The sequence below is a fragment of the Nelumbo nucifera genome, chromosome 8, assembly GCF_055504915.1.
Source record: "Nelumbo nucifera cultivar China Antique chromosome 8, China Antique-T2T, whole genome shotgun sequence".
In the NCBI taxonomy this organism is placed as follows: Eukaryota; Viridiplantae; Streptophyta; class Magnoliopsida; order Proteales; family Nelumbonaceae; genus Nelumbo; species Nelumbo nucifera.
The window spans coordinates 3,306,986-3,321,520 of record NC_142656.1 but is presented as its reverse complement, the minus strand read 5'-3'; the positions used below and the strand labels follow the sequence as shown (position 1 = coordinate 3,321,520).

Below are 14,535 nucleotides of genomic sequence, written 5' to 3'. Positions count from 1 at the left end.
CCAAACCTGAATCGCCCTCCTTTAGGAGTCAAAAGACACCTCCCAAGCACAGAGCGACACACCCAAAGCTTCACCTTTACCTATACCTTCGAAAATCTCTAGTTGGCTAGGGTTTTGGGCAGCAACAGAACAGCACCACTTTTTGGCAATATCCAGCCAGATTTAAACTCTCCAAACCCTCTACCAACTAGGCCAGAGATCCTCTGAGCTATAGAGAACCTATCTCTCCATACACTCTCTTAATCTAAGGGTGTATGGGAAAAGAGGAAGAAGAAAAGAAGGAAGAAAGAAACCTGCTCTGATACCAAGATGTAAACCAGCCCTCAAAAATAGGTGTAAACTTGAAAAATTAGAGAGAAAAAGGAGGAAGAGAAGTAAGAGCAACAGTACAAGAGAAGAATATGGAGAAAAGAGGAGGAAGAAGAAGAAAGGTTCAAATAATCCTTCCCTTTCTTCTTGTCATGATTGTTGGAATAGACCAACAGAAGGCAGTTAAGCAGTTTTACAAGAGGAGGCCACATCAGCACAACTAACCATCCGCTTGTAACAACTGCCATCAACTTTTAACAACTGTAACGATCAAGATTGTAAAACTATAAGTAGTAGAGCAGGAAAGGGAATAGGACATTGATTCTTTCAGCATTAAACTCTCTCTCTCTCTCTCTTTCTCTCTCTTCTTCCAAGAATTCAGGAGGTTGGCCCCTCAAAGAGCCCTGAGTTAGGCAGGTTCCTAACAATTTGGTATCAGAGCAAGCATGACCAACACAAGAAACACGTCAGTAGACACCCGAATGGATCAAATGAAGGTAGAGATCCATCGAATATCTTCAGATCTTAAAGAAATGAAGGAAGGCTTCACTGCTCTCCTCCTTCGACTGGAGCAAGGGGCAACGAACACTGATAAAGGAAGCCAAGAAGAGCGCAACAATGAAAACAGCCACAGAACAAGGGCGGCAACAAGAATAGCCAAATTCGACTTCCCCATCTTCTCAGGCGGCGACCCAACTCCCTAGATTCTCAGAGCCGAAAGGTATTTCGATTACCATGAAACACCAGGGCAAGATAGGGTAGCTCTAGCTTCTGCACATCTTGAAGGGGAAGCTATCCTCTGGTTTCAATGGTACAGAAGGGGGCACCCTCGTCAAACCTGGGCAGACTTCACGGACGCCATGACTGTCCATTTTGGTTCATCTGGGTTCGAAGATCTTGATGAAAATTTGGCAAAGCTGCGGCAGGTGGGATCAGTAAAAGAATACCAGATGGAGTTCAAAAGGCTAGCCGTGAGAGTCCAAGGGTGGACGGAGAAGGCATTGGTGGAAAGCTTCGGCGGCGGCCTAAAAGAAGAACTGCGACTGGAAGTGAAAGCGATGCAGCCCACTTTGGTCATCAGTGCGGCAACACTAGCCAGATTGTATGAGGACAAGTTCAGTCGAGCAAGAAAGGTGCAGCGACCATGGGGTCCCGGAGCAAGAAGGGAGCAAGAAGGGAGCAAGAAAGGACGACAACACCAGACAAGGAGGAAGGAGTATTGGGCCCAGGCCCACTGGTTCCTTTCAAACGGCTGACCTGGGCAGAGATGCAAGCCCGTAGAGACAAAGGTCTCTGTTACAACTGCAAAGAGAAATTTGGGCCGGGACATCGCTGCAAGAAACAACAAGCGTTTCTCCTCCAAACAGATGCCGAAGAGGAAGAAAACATCACCGATTGCGGAGAGTCTAACCCAGGGTGGGAAATACAATCCAATGGCACACCTGAAATATCCTTACAAGCCCTTACGGGACTTGCGTCCCCTCAGACAATGAGAGTTGCAGGGCTGATCCTAGGACGCCAAGTGTCAATCCTCATAGACAGTGGCAGCTCCCTTAACTTCATAACTCAAGTCTTTGTGGATAAAATGGGACTTCCGGTTCAACCCACAATGGCCTTTACGGTTCATGTGGCCAACGGTAACAGCCTATCTTGCAATAGCATTTGCATGGGCCTACCACTAAAGATTCAAGGTCATCAGTTTACGGTGGACCTATATCCTCTCCATCTCAGTGGAGCGGACGTGGTGCTAGGCATTCAATGGTTAAGACAGCTAGGACCCGTGGTCTGTGATGGGCCCATCTCACCATGGACTTCACATCAAGAAACTCTACAGTCCATCTACAAGGCAAACATGCAAGGGCCCAAGGCCCATCAGTCTTGCAACACTGACAAAGCAAAGGGGAGATCTAGATCAGCCCATATTCATGCACATGGACTCAAATTGGACCAGGCCATCTTTAGCTAACAGCAGCCCAGATGGGCCTAGAGACTTCCAAAGCCGCCTACAACAACTCCTTCAACACTATGGCAACGTGTTCAGAGAACCCCAAGCACTGCCACCACGCTGGGAGCATGACCACCGCATCCCCCTCATGCCGGGATCAGCCTCGACCAATGTAAGACCCTACCGATACCTTTACTTTCAGAAATCTGAAATCGAGAAGCAGATTCAAGATATGCTTAAGCAAGGGATAATACAGCCTAGTCACAACCCATTCTCGTCATCGGTACTATTAGTCAAGAAAAAGGATGGGCAGAGCCCTTAACAGCATCACCATTAAAGACTGATTCCCGATACCAGTCATTAATGAGCTGCTTGATGAACTCAGTCAAGCCACCATATTCTCAAAACTGGATTTACGAGCGGAGTATCATCAAATAAGGGTACATGGGGAGGATGTTCACAAAACGGCTTTCAGGACACATGATGGCCACTATGAGTTCCAGGTCATGCCATTTGGGCTGACCAATGCTCCAGCCACATTTCAAGCCTTGATGAATGACATATTCCGACCATATTTACGTAATTTCATCCTTGTTTTCTTTGACGACATATTGGTCTACAGCCCCAATTGGGAGGAACATCTGAACCATCTACAGGTCACCCTTGCAACACTTGAGGCCCACCAGCTGTTCGCTAAAGAGTCCAAGTGCTCCTTTGGACAAAACCAAGTTCACTACTTGGGACATGTTCTAGAAAAGGGGACTGTAGCGGCTGACCTAAATAAAATCTCCAGTATATTGGGCTGGCCGCAACCCAAAGGTGTGAAAGAATTGAGGGCCTTCTTGGGACTGCCCGGGTACTACCGCCGCTTCATCAAAAACTACGGCCTAATAGCTACCCCATTGACCCAATTGCTGAAACAAGACGCTTTTAACTGGTCAAACCAGGCCCAACAAGCTTTTGAGCAATTGAAACAGGCAGTTGCGAGCCCTCCAAGATTAGCACTGCCTGATTTCACAAAAGATTTCATCATTGAGTGTGATGCCTCGGGTCAAGGCGTTGGGGCTGTTCTCATGCAAGAGGGGCGACCACTAGCCTTTTTCAGCAAGGCCTTAACATCACAAAAGTGGGCCAAATCAGTTTATGAGCGAGAATTAATAGCAATAGTCTTAACAGTCCAACGTTGGCGATCCTACTTGATCGGTAGACGGTTCACAATTCGGACCGACCATCAAAGTCTGAAGTTCTTATTGGATCAATTAGTTCTATCCCCGGAACAGCAACGCTGGATATCCAAGCTACTGGGGTACGACTACAGAATTGAATACGAAGCAGGGACCGCTAACCGAGTGGCGGACGCCCTCTCACGGCACCCACAGTCATTTCAGTTACTAGTATCCTCCCCAACTTCTCCACTCCTGGATCTACTGCAAAAAGAAGCCCAATCCCATAAGGAGATACAGCAGTTGAAGGCCCAAGTATTGGCAAATCCCTCACTGCACCCTGGGTACACAATTAAGAATGATCTACTCTTCTTCAAAGGACGCCTGGAAATCCCAGCAGCCTCTGCTCATCTCAGAAAGCTCCTGGAATTATTCCATGCCTCACCCACGGGTGACCACTCCGGCATCCTACGAACACAAAAGCACATCGCCACACAATTTCATTGGAAAGGCATGCGTACATCTATCCAGAACTTCATAGCCGAGTGTGCAGTATGCCAACAAAACAAGTCAGCCACTACAACACCAGCAGGCCTCTTGCAACCACTCCCAATACCAACCCAAGTCTGGGATGATATATCAATGGATTTCATCACGGGATTGCCCGTTTCTGCCGGCAAAACAGTTATCCTTGTGGTAGTAGATAGACTCACAAAATACAGTCATTTCCTACCTCTATCACACCCATTTACAGCAGCCACAGTTGCTGAATTATTCCTCCGGGAAATTGTGCGCCTACATGGGCTCCCCAGCTCAATTGTATCAGACAGGAACCCTATCTTTATGAGCCATTTCAAGTCAACTAGCTACCACCCCCAATCTGATGGACAGACAGAGGCAGTTAACAAGAGTCTCAAAACATATCTGAGATGCTTTGCGGGAGATCGACCAAGACAATGGGTGAAGTGGATCCACTGGGCCGAATGGTGGTACAACACCACTTTCCATAGCGACGCGGGGATGACACCCTTCAGAGCTTTATATGGTCGGGACCCTCCCCCTCTACTTCCTTATGAAAAAGGAACCACCACAGTAGCGGCCGTTGAAGAACAGCTAACGCAATGAGACGAGGTGCTAAGGGAACTGAGACATCATCTCTTACAGGCACAGCAATGGATGAAGCACACCTATGATAAACACCACAAGAATGTCCAATATGAAGTAGGTGATTGGGTGTTTCTCAAATTACAACCCTTCAGGCAGATTTCGGTTGCAAGCCGACAGTGGAACAAACTCAGCCCGTGCTATTTTGGCCCATTTAAAATCCTGGAGAGAATAGGCTCAGTGGCCTACAAACTGGACCTTCCGGCAACATCCAAACTGCACCCTGTATTCCATATCTCCTTACTGAAGAAGGGGCCGAAGTCAGGAGTCATTACAAGTGCGACCCTTCCCATATTTTCAGAAGAAGGACCAGTGCAGACTGAGCCAGCCCGCATCATTGATTTCAGATGGGTGCGCCGGGGAGGCAGAGTCATACCAGAGGCATTAGTTGTTTGGTCTAGCCTTCCGGAAGAGGATGCAACCTGGGAATTCTACTTAGATCTGCAATCTAATTTTCCTACATTAGACCTTGAGGGCAAGGTCGCTCTAAAGGAAGGGGGGATTGTCAAGACTGCTGGAACAGACCAACAGAAGGCAGTTAAGCAGTTTTACAAGAGGAGGCCACGTCAGCACAACTAACCATCCACTTGTAACAACTTCCTTGTAACAATCAAGATTGTAAAACTATAAGTAGTAGAGCAGGAAAGGGAATAGGACATTGATTCTTTCAGCATTAAACTCTCTCTCTCTCTCTCTCTCTTTTTCCAAGAATTCAGGAGGTTGGCCCCTCGAAGAGCCCTGAGTTAGGCAGGCTCCTAACACTTCTCTAATCCTTTTTACTAAAAATTAATGTTAAAATAATTACAAGTATGCCCTTAAGTGGGCGGCCAGCTAGGCAGTAACATAAAAAGATCAAACAAAAAGAAATAACAGGCCCATTAAGAGAGGCCCATTAGCTAACAGGAAAATAGAAAAAATATTACAAGAGAAGATACTAGGACCCATTCGGCCCGGTCTCTTTACAGTCCTATTTCTACATGGTCAGAAATGAAGAAACATTTCAGGGACAAGTACCTCTCAATGGACTTCCAAGATGAGTTATATGAGGAAGTGAGTAACCCCAAGCAAGGTACGTTATCTGTAGTTAAATACATATGTAAATTTGATTAATTATGTTTACTTGTGATACTACTAAAAAAGTGAGAGGCAAAAATTGACTCGATTCAAGAATGGACTAAGGGTTGAAATCAAGAAAGAGACGGTAACTGCTCGAGTCTTTGACTTGGAGGATGCCTACCAAGTTGCTGTCAAAATTGAGAAGAGTTTAAAGCAAACAAATACAAAGCAATTTGTATCACAAGCCGGGGAGTATGCAGCTCATAAGCAAGCTGATGGGGGAAACACTTCTAGGCCAGCATATTCTAATGCCAGCTCTAATAAGCCTAGTGGTTCTAGGGCTTATCAAGGGAATGACTACAAGTTGCTTTAGATGTGGAGAAAAGGGCTATATGGCTTACCAATGTCCTATCCAAAGCCTTTAATATCATTTATGAAAAAGGCATTGAAATGGTGGATGATCCAGACGATGACTAAGCTGAAGAAGAGGATTATTCCTTCACTGATGGTGATGCTTTAGATGAAGACAGCAACTATGTTGGTATAGTTCGGCGTATTCTTGCATCCCTAGAGGAAGAAAACAAGATTGGCTTCATGCAGCAATATTTCAAACTATAGTGAAGAATGGAGACAAGTATTGTAAGCTTATCATAGATGCTGGCGGTAGTATGAATGTGATTTCTAAAGGCACTATTGGATCAGCTAAAGTTGACACCACGACCATACAAGATTGCTTAGGTTGATAAGACTACAATTCTGGTAACTAAACGAGCTCTTGTTACTATTTCTTATGGTAGTTATTCTGATTCTATTTGGTGTGGCATTGTTCCTATGAATGTTATACACATATTGCTTGGAAGGCCTTGGTTGTATAACCTATCATTGTGGAAGGGAGAAAACCTATCACTTCCTATTTAACGGGAAGTGAGTTATCATGAAACCAATGTCATCGGAAGTTATTAAAAGGCATGTCAAGCCACCTCAAAAGAAGACTACAACCCAAAAGCCCGTTGTTGAACCTTTAAAAAATCGCTACATCTGCTCTCCAAAAAAAGAGTTTGAAGTAGAAAGCAAGGAGATGGGAGTTGTATATGTTGTAACATCCAAGGAGGTAAAGCAACCAAATGTTGTTCCACCTACTAAAATGCCTAAAGAAGTGGTCTAAGTGTTGGATGAGTTTTCAGATTTGGCACCAGAAAAGATACCTAATGAGTTACCTCCCATGAGAGACATTCAACATGCTATTGACTTACAGCCAGGGTCACAATTGCCCAACTTACCAGTTTATTGCATGAATCCTATAGAGCAAACTGAATTTATACGAAAAGTTGATGTTCCAACTCCTCTCACTCCAAATAAAAATGGTTCTTGGTGTATGTGCGTTGATAGCAGAGCAATCAAAAAGATTACTATCGAGTATAGGTTCCCTTTTCCTAGGCTTGATGACATGCTTGATATGATGATTGGAGCAACCATTTTTTTTCTAAGATTGATCTAAGGAGTGGCTATGATCAAATACAGATTAGAGTTGATGATGAGTGGAAGACTGCATTTAAGACAAAAGATGGCTTATACAAATGGTTAGTTATGCCATTTGGACTAACCAATGCCCCTAGTACTTTCATGAGGATGATGACCCAAGTACTTTGATCCTTCATTGGTTGTGTCCTAGTTGTTTATTTTGATGTTATTTTTATATATAGTCATAGTCCAAAAGAACATATTGATCATCTATATCAAGTGATGAGAGCTTTGCACCAAAAGAACTCTACATCAACTTAAAAAAAAAAATGCTCTTTCATGACACCTAAAGTTATATTTTTGGGGTTTGTTGTTTCTGCTGAAGGCATAAGTGTTGATCCAGGGAAAGTAAAGGCTATCTTCAAATGGCCCCTCCCTACCAATCTTCAAGAGGCTAGAAGTTTCCATGGCCTAATATCCTTTTATAGGAGATTTATTAAGGGGTTCAGCACTATCATGGCTCCAATTACTGATGCAATGAAAAGAGGTGAATTTAATTGGACCAAAGCAGCATTAAGCACGTTTGGGACTATAAAGAAGAAAATGACAGAGGCACCTATTTTACAACATCCAGACTTCTCTAAAGTCTTTGAAGTGGCATGTGATGCATATGGTGTAAGAATTGGAGGGGTTCCCATGCAAGAAGGCCATCCCATTGCATTTCATAGTGAGAAACTAAATGAAGCCAAGTAGAAAATATTCAACTTATGACGAGTTATATGTAGTAGTGCAAGTTCTATGACATTGGTGACACTACTTAACATCTAAGGAGTTTGTGCTTTATTCAGATCATGAATCTTTAAAATACTTGAATTCCCAAAAGAAACTAAACTATAGGCATGGGAAGTGGGTGTCGTTCCTACAAGAATACACCTTTGTTCTTAATCATCAAGCTGGAAATGAGAATAAAATGGCAGATGCGCTAAGTCAAATGGCTTATATACTTCATTCCATGAATGTCCAAGTTGTTGGTTTTGATCAACTAAAGAAAGACTATGCTAAGTTGTAAGGATTTCAGCATCATCTATACTGACTTACAAGCTGGGAAGCAAGACGAGTATCCTTCCTTTTCACTACATAATGGTTATCTGTTTTATAATACCTACTTATGTCTACCAAATACCACTTTATGGAACATTGTTATTGGGAGTTACATGCTGGAGGTGTACCAGGTCATTTTGGTAGAGATAAGACCATTGCTATGATGGAAGATAGGTTTTATTGGCCCAGTTTGAAGAATGATGCTGCTCATATGATAAAGCAATGCAGGACATGCCAACTTGCCAAAGGACGAAAGCATAACACTAGACCATATACACCCCTACATATTCCTCATGAACCATGCAAGAGTTATCCATGGATTTTGTCCTTGGATTGCCCAAGAGGCCAAGACTGCTAGGGGTCATGATACAATCTATGTTGTGGTGGATCATTTCTCCAAGATGGCTCATTTCATACCTTGCAACAAAACACATGATGCTTCACATATTGCTACTATATTTTTCAAAGAAGTGGTTCGATTTTATAGAGTGCCTTCTACTATTATATCAGATCAGGAGACCAAGTTTATGAGTTATTTTGAAGACACTTTGGAAACTACTCAATACTCAGCTGAAATTCTCTACATCGTTTCACCCCCAAACAGATGGTCAAATTGAGGTAGTGAATTGAAGCTTGGGAGATCTTTTATGGTGTCTAGTTGGTGGTCATACTTCTAGATGGGATTTAGTGCTTCCAATAGCTGAGTTTGTTTATAAGCTCAGTAAATAGATCCACAAGAGAAGTCCATTTGAAGTGCTTCTAGATGGGATCTACTTTACCACTAGATACACATACTAGAATTGAATAAGAAGCATTCGCTAGGCACATAAGAGCGATACATGATGATGTCAGGAGAAAAATTGCATTGAGCAATGATCTATACGAGGCTACAGTTGATATTCACCGACGATTGGCAAATTATCAAGAGGGAGACATGGTTATGGTACATATACGACCAAAGTGTTTTCCTAAAGGTGTGTACAAGAAGTTCCACTCAAAGAGTGCAGGTCCTTACAAAATCATCAAGAATATAAGTTCTAACGCCTATGTTCTAGAGTTGCTAAATGACATGGGAATTAGTCCTATCTTCAATGTTGATGACTTGACTCATTACCATGGACATGTGGATTCTTTAAAGACTCTTATACCTAGGTTGTCAACTATTGCAACTCCAAATGACATTCCAGATGATGTTTTAGAAGATAAAATAATATCTACTACTACAAGAGGGTATTAGAAATTCCTTGTCAAGTGGAAAGGCAATCCTATGTCTGAGAATTCTTGGATCACTACTGAAAACTTTCATCATCTCAACCCAGATCTTTATGAAACATACCATGCTTTTAACTCATCAGGGTTGAGTTATTTCAAGCCGAGGAGATGATATGAATCAACCAGTACCCTTGAAGACTTACTCTAGAAGGAAGAAGGTTTGTGCAAGTTTTGTTTCCACTGTAATTATTATTTTGTGGCAGAGAATAAGACCAAAACATGCATAGGTTTGATGTTAGGAATAAATGCCTAGAGAACCAGATAAAGTTCATTCTCCAACTCAAATACATAGGTTTGATGTCTGGAGCAAGAGTAATTTCTTGTCATTAGATATCAGTGTCAATTATGTAAAAGAATTCCATTTCTCCCTTGGAGGAAAAAAATTAATGGCTCATAACTATATCTCAAAACATTTGAGTAATTGCTGCACCCTGCCAACTATGTAAAAGAATCGAATTCTCCAACACAAATGTATAGGTAGGTTTGATCTTGAAACATTTATTGCGACTCAAACTTCTCTAAGAACAACAAACCACATAAGAAAACAAAAGTCCTTTAAAATGCTTCTGTGTTTGTAATGTTTTATAGAGTACTGTGGACACAAGGGACCTTTAAAGATTCCTTCCACTTCCAAGTTCCAAAAGATAACGAACTTATCATTACTATTTTCACTTAAATTTGTAAACACCACATCTTTGATGTAGATATGCATTAAACGTTTGATAAGAGTATGAGAGCACAAGTAATTCAAATTTCTCCCTATCGTGAATTGTAATACATAAAAATGCTTCTGTATAGTAACACTAATTCATTATTACGAAATTCTCGTATTCAAGAGCAATAAAACAATATAATCTTTCCTTATATGGTCAGTGGTCCACAAAATCGAAATTTGACTTCAGAAATTAAGTTATGGTTCGAGAAGCCTTACAAAGATGAGGGCGTCGATCTTCCTGCGGGCACTCTCTTAATAATTACACTCGAACCACTTGGAACAAGAAAGCTCTCGTCCTTGTATTCTGATTCAAGCCCAATCAAAAGAAATCATTTTCATTTTCGGGGGAATAAAAGGCAATCAAATTACAGAGGGGAAAAAGAAATAAAGTGGAACATGGGTAGGCGCTTTAAAGGAATTTCCAACGATACAACAAAGAACTGATAGTGCAGGGAAAAGAAAGAATCCAAAGGAAAAAATTACCTTCACCGGTGTCAGCATCTGCGATATCGAGATGAAAATCTTCGCAAATCTTCAAGTTCTTCTTCTGCAAAATCTTGGACCTGAGGTCTCGAATTGATATGGAAGGGCGTCCGTCGATATCAACGGAATCGAAGTCGACGGAACTCCTGAATTTGAAACGGACAGCCATGACGCAGAAAACTCCTTGGAGAGGGGAGTTCAGATCATGACCAACGATCTCTTAGGGAGATTAGAGAAAAATAGAGACAAAATTTTGGTGATTTCTATCAAGTAAACCAGAAATATTGCGATCTTAAATTAATACTTGATCTGGAGGTGGAGGGGTTTTCTCGACCTGTAATTTCTGAGAAGGAAGAAGCACCTACGGGCTACGGCGTGTCTAGACGCTAACGCAGGAACCCAAATGAACAAGAAAGAACCGTGAGCTAACTCATTGCAGCTACATCCTCAGAACCCAGCCGCACATCTGAAACATCGGTTGTACTTCACATCACCAATATTCGTTACGTGCGGTTAGATGATCGTGATCAGCAATATATTGTGGTCAGCAGATCCGGATTTACATCCTCATGGTCATCAGCGAGCCGAGCTCGTGACTCGTGTTGGGCTTGGGCTCCTTGTCAAGTCCACGAGTGAGCTTGGTTTGTCACTTTGTTTGAGGCTGTCAAAGGTCCGGGTCAACCATTATTACTAATTGGGTCGGTCTGGATATGCATTTTGAGCCCGGATTATGATAGGGTTTAGATTGGTTTACCTAAGGGTGCAAATGTATCTGATTATGATCCGGTCCTCATTGGTTGAATTCGGATTACTCCTGTTCGGATATTTTGATCCGATTCGAATTACCCCTTATCTGATTCGAGAATATCTAATCCGATATATATTATTTATTTTTTATAAAAAAAATATGCATGTATATGATGAAAATAATTAAAAAATATTTGTATCTTTTATTTTATTTAAATCAGTATATTTTATTTTTTTTAATAATTTATTAATTAAAAAACATGTTGGATCGGATCAAATCCGAATATCTGACTTACTGATAGGATTCAAATTCAAACCGAGTCCTATCAAATCCGATCAAATCTAACATGAACAATGTCGGATTGGATTTGAATCCGATCCTATCCATTTCCATCCATAGTTTTACCTATTTTGACCATTAGGCTGCATTTGGTTAGAATGTCATTTTCTTTCCGTGAGTACAAATGCATGGGAATGCAAATTCTGGTATAATTTTGGTTTGGGTTTTATTTTATTCTACCTCACGCATTATTTTACTTCATCTGCATTACAATCAAACAAAATAAGGTAAATTCTGAAACAAAAAAAAAATGAATCGAAATTTGCATTCCCATAGTTTTGCGTCAATGCAATCAAAATCAATTATATGTGTTATTATAGATAGGATAAACTACTTAATTCTTCCCCATGGGTTTCCATCAGGCATCAGATTAAAATATGGGTTTATCCATTTACTAGAGGGTGTTCTTCAATATGAACTACTTTTCTTGTTGTGAGTTTCGAAAACAAATTAAAATAATATCGTGTGAAAAAAAAAAGAGTTTCTTACAACAAAAAAAATGAAAAATACGTTATTGGTCATATACGTGTTTTATTTACTAAAATTAAAACAAAAAAAATATTCTTAAATTTTTGTTTTGAAAAACATGTTTATTTTAAATCATACAATATGTTTTATTGTTTTTCATATATAATACAATTTTTGTACTCAAACATTTATTTTTATTTTAAAAACAATAATTTTGATCGTATCAGTGATATAAATTATTTATTGAAACAAAACCAACTTGACTTTGCTTATTAAAACCAAAACAATGTTTAAGAACATAATTTTATTTAGGCTCAGTTTGTAAATAGTACAAATATAAATATATACAATATAAATGCATACAAAATAATACAAAATACAAGGTTTTACAATTTACATATTTGCATTTGTACTCCTTCCAAAATAAGTTATTTTTTTTCCTGATATGGCAATTTAAAAAACAAATGAAAAAAAAAACAACATTCATATTGCATAATACCCTCTTAATCACCCCTTCTATTTTGAGGTTAAGTTATTAATTTCACACTCTACTGACAATCCATCAATTTTAGTTTTCAAAACTGTACGGATGACATTTAAAACATTTCAAATTTCCAAATTTACCAGCACCTCCTTGTATGCTATATGGATGAAAATGCCTTGTTTACACTTATCAAAGGGACAATTTTTGTCCAACACTTTAAAGCCCGTTCGGTTTCAAGAAGTGATCTACCCAAGTGCACTTATCCATTGGAATAGATCTAGCAACAATGAAGTGGCCATTTTGGTCACGAACAATAATCCCTATTGGAGGAAACCAATGGAGCCTTGAGACGATTGGAGGTAGGGCTGCAAGTTGGGCCGGGTTAGGTCAGGTTGAGACCAACCCTAGCTCAATCCTAACCCAACCCTAACCTTAACCCTAACTAAATTCTTTCAACCCTAACCCAACCCTAACCTTAACCCTAACTAAATTCTTTCAACCCTAACCCAACCGAACCTTCTTCCCATCCCTTAAAATCATAGAATTTCTCGATTTTAGATCTTAACTCAATTCTCACCACATATATTAATCCTATGTTTCATTGGTATTTGTTTGTTGACGTTTTTTTTTTGTTCTTTTAGTACAAAATTCAGAAAAAACAAGTGTTAGAAATAACTATAGTTTATTATGATTTATGAGTTATGGTTTACGATAAATCTTTCTTAGGCGGCAAACAACATAGAGGAGATGAAGAATAAAATTTTCAAAAAAACATCAAATAATGTTATTAAGGTTTTAGTCTTTCTGATTAGGATTAAGTGAAGTGATTATCTTAAAAGAAATACATGATACTATATGGTGGGGGCTATGCAAATATTATGCATCTAAACAAATCAATGTATGTTATATATTACATATAACATATATTTATATATGACATGTACTATAGAGTCGGGTTCGGGTTGGCTAAATGATCAATCCTAACCAAATTCAAAGTAAAATTGGGTTCATAAATTTCAACCCTAACCCTAACCCAAACATCAACCCGATCCAATCGGGTTGGGTTCGGGCCAACCTGGCCCAAGTTGCAGCCTTAATTGGAGGGCTATTGGGCTGGCTATTTAATTTCAGGTCATTGATTGTGGATTCATTCAGTAGATGGTTGATAAGAGCATGCGCCCGTGTGATCGCTGTAGTGGAATTAAAAGCTTGCCGGTCAAACACCAGTCGGTTATGAGAAATTCAGATTTGCCACATGATTACCTCTCCCCGGAGGGCTGTAAAATTTGCAACCTCATCAGTAGCATCTACATTGAGCCAGGATGCGAACCAATTTGCACAAGAGCGGTTACGGAAAATATCAGTTCTAATGTTGAGGGAGGAATCAAACCAAATCAGTCTTGTGCGGGGGCAATAGAAGAGGATATGTTTTAGTTGATTCCTCAAAATTATGGCAAAGTGGGCAAGCACGATCGACCTGGACATGGCGATTTGCACAAACGACTCTAGTAGGAAGAATGTTTTGGAAGCATTTCCAAAGAAAGAGGATAATGCGGGGTGGCAGAAGTTTGAATCTCCAAAGGTGTTTCTAATTAAAGCTTTCATCCCCAGTATTGGCATTTGATGGGCCCGAAGCATCTCGGAGGAGGAGCAGCAGACTTGAAGTTAATTGTAGTGAAGTTTCCTGGGGGAGTTTGATTTTAAGGAGGGAATTTGCTGGCTCTCTCTATGTCAAAGAGATTAATTCCTTATTTCATTCTCATTCCAGCACATTGTATTATGGTCAATAAGGTTTGCCACGCTAATTCTTCTGATATTTACTTCTAA

The 14,535-nt window shown here is 40.4% G+C and overlaps 1 protein-coding gene across 5 annotated transcripts in view; it reads right to left on the bottom strand.

The window, feature by feature from the left end:
* LOC104600591 (uncharacterized) overlaps positions 1-11,118 on the bottom strand; it is a 31,600-nt gene extending 20,482 nt beyond the window's left edge. For 2 of the 5 annotated variants that reach the window (XM_010263633.2, XM_010263632.3), the window contains exons 1-2: positions 10,670-11,070; positions 10,403-10,490 (exon numbers count right to left, since the gene is read on the bottom strand). Coding sequence is in view for 4 of the 5 variants with exons in the window: in XM_010263632.3 (XP_010261934.1) it covers positions 10,403-10,490; positions 10,670-10,838 (257 nt within the window). In the remaining variant the exon portion in view is untranslated. Of the gene's footprint in view, positions 1-10,402; positions 10,491-10,669 lie in introns of all 5 variants that reach the window. The other 3 variants (XM_088892907.1, XM_088892908.1, XM_010263631.3) reach the window with 2 other exon arrangements.
* Positions 11,119-14,535: the final 3,417 nt, after the last annotated feature.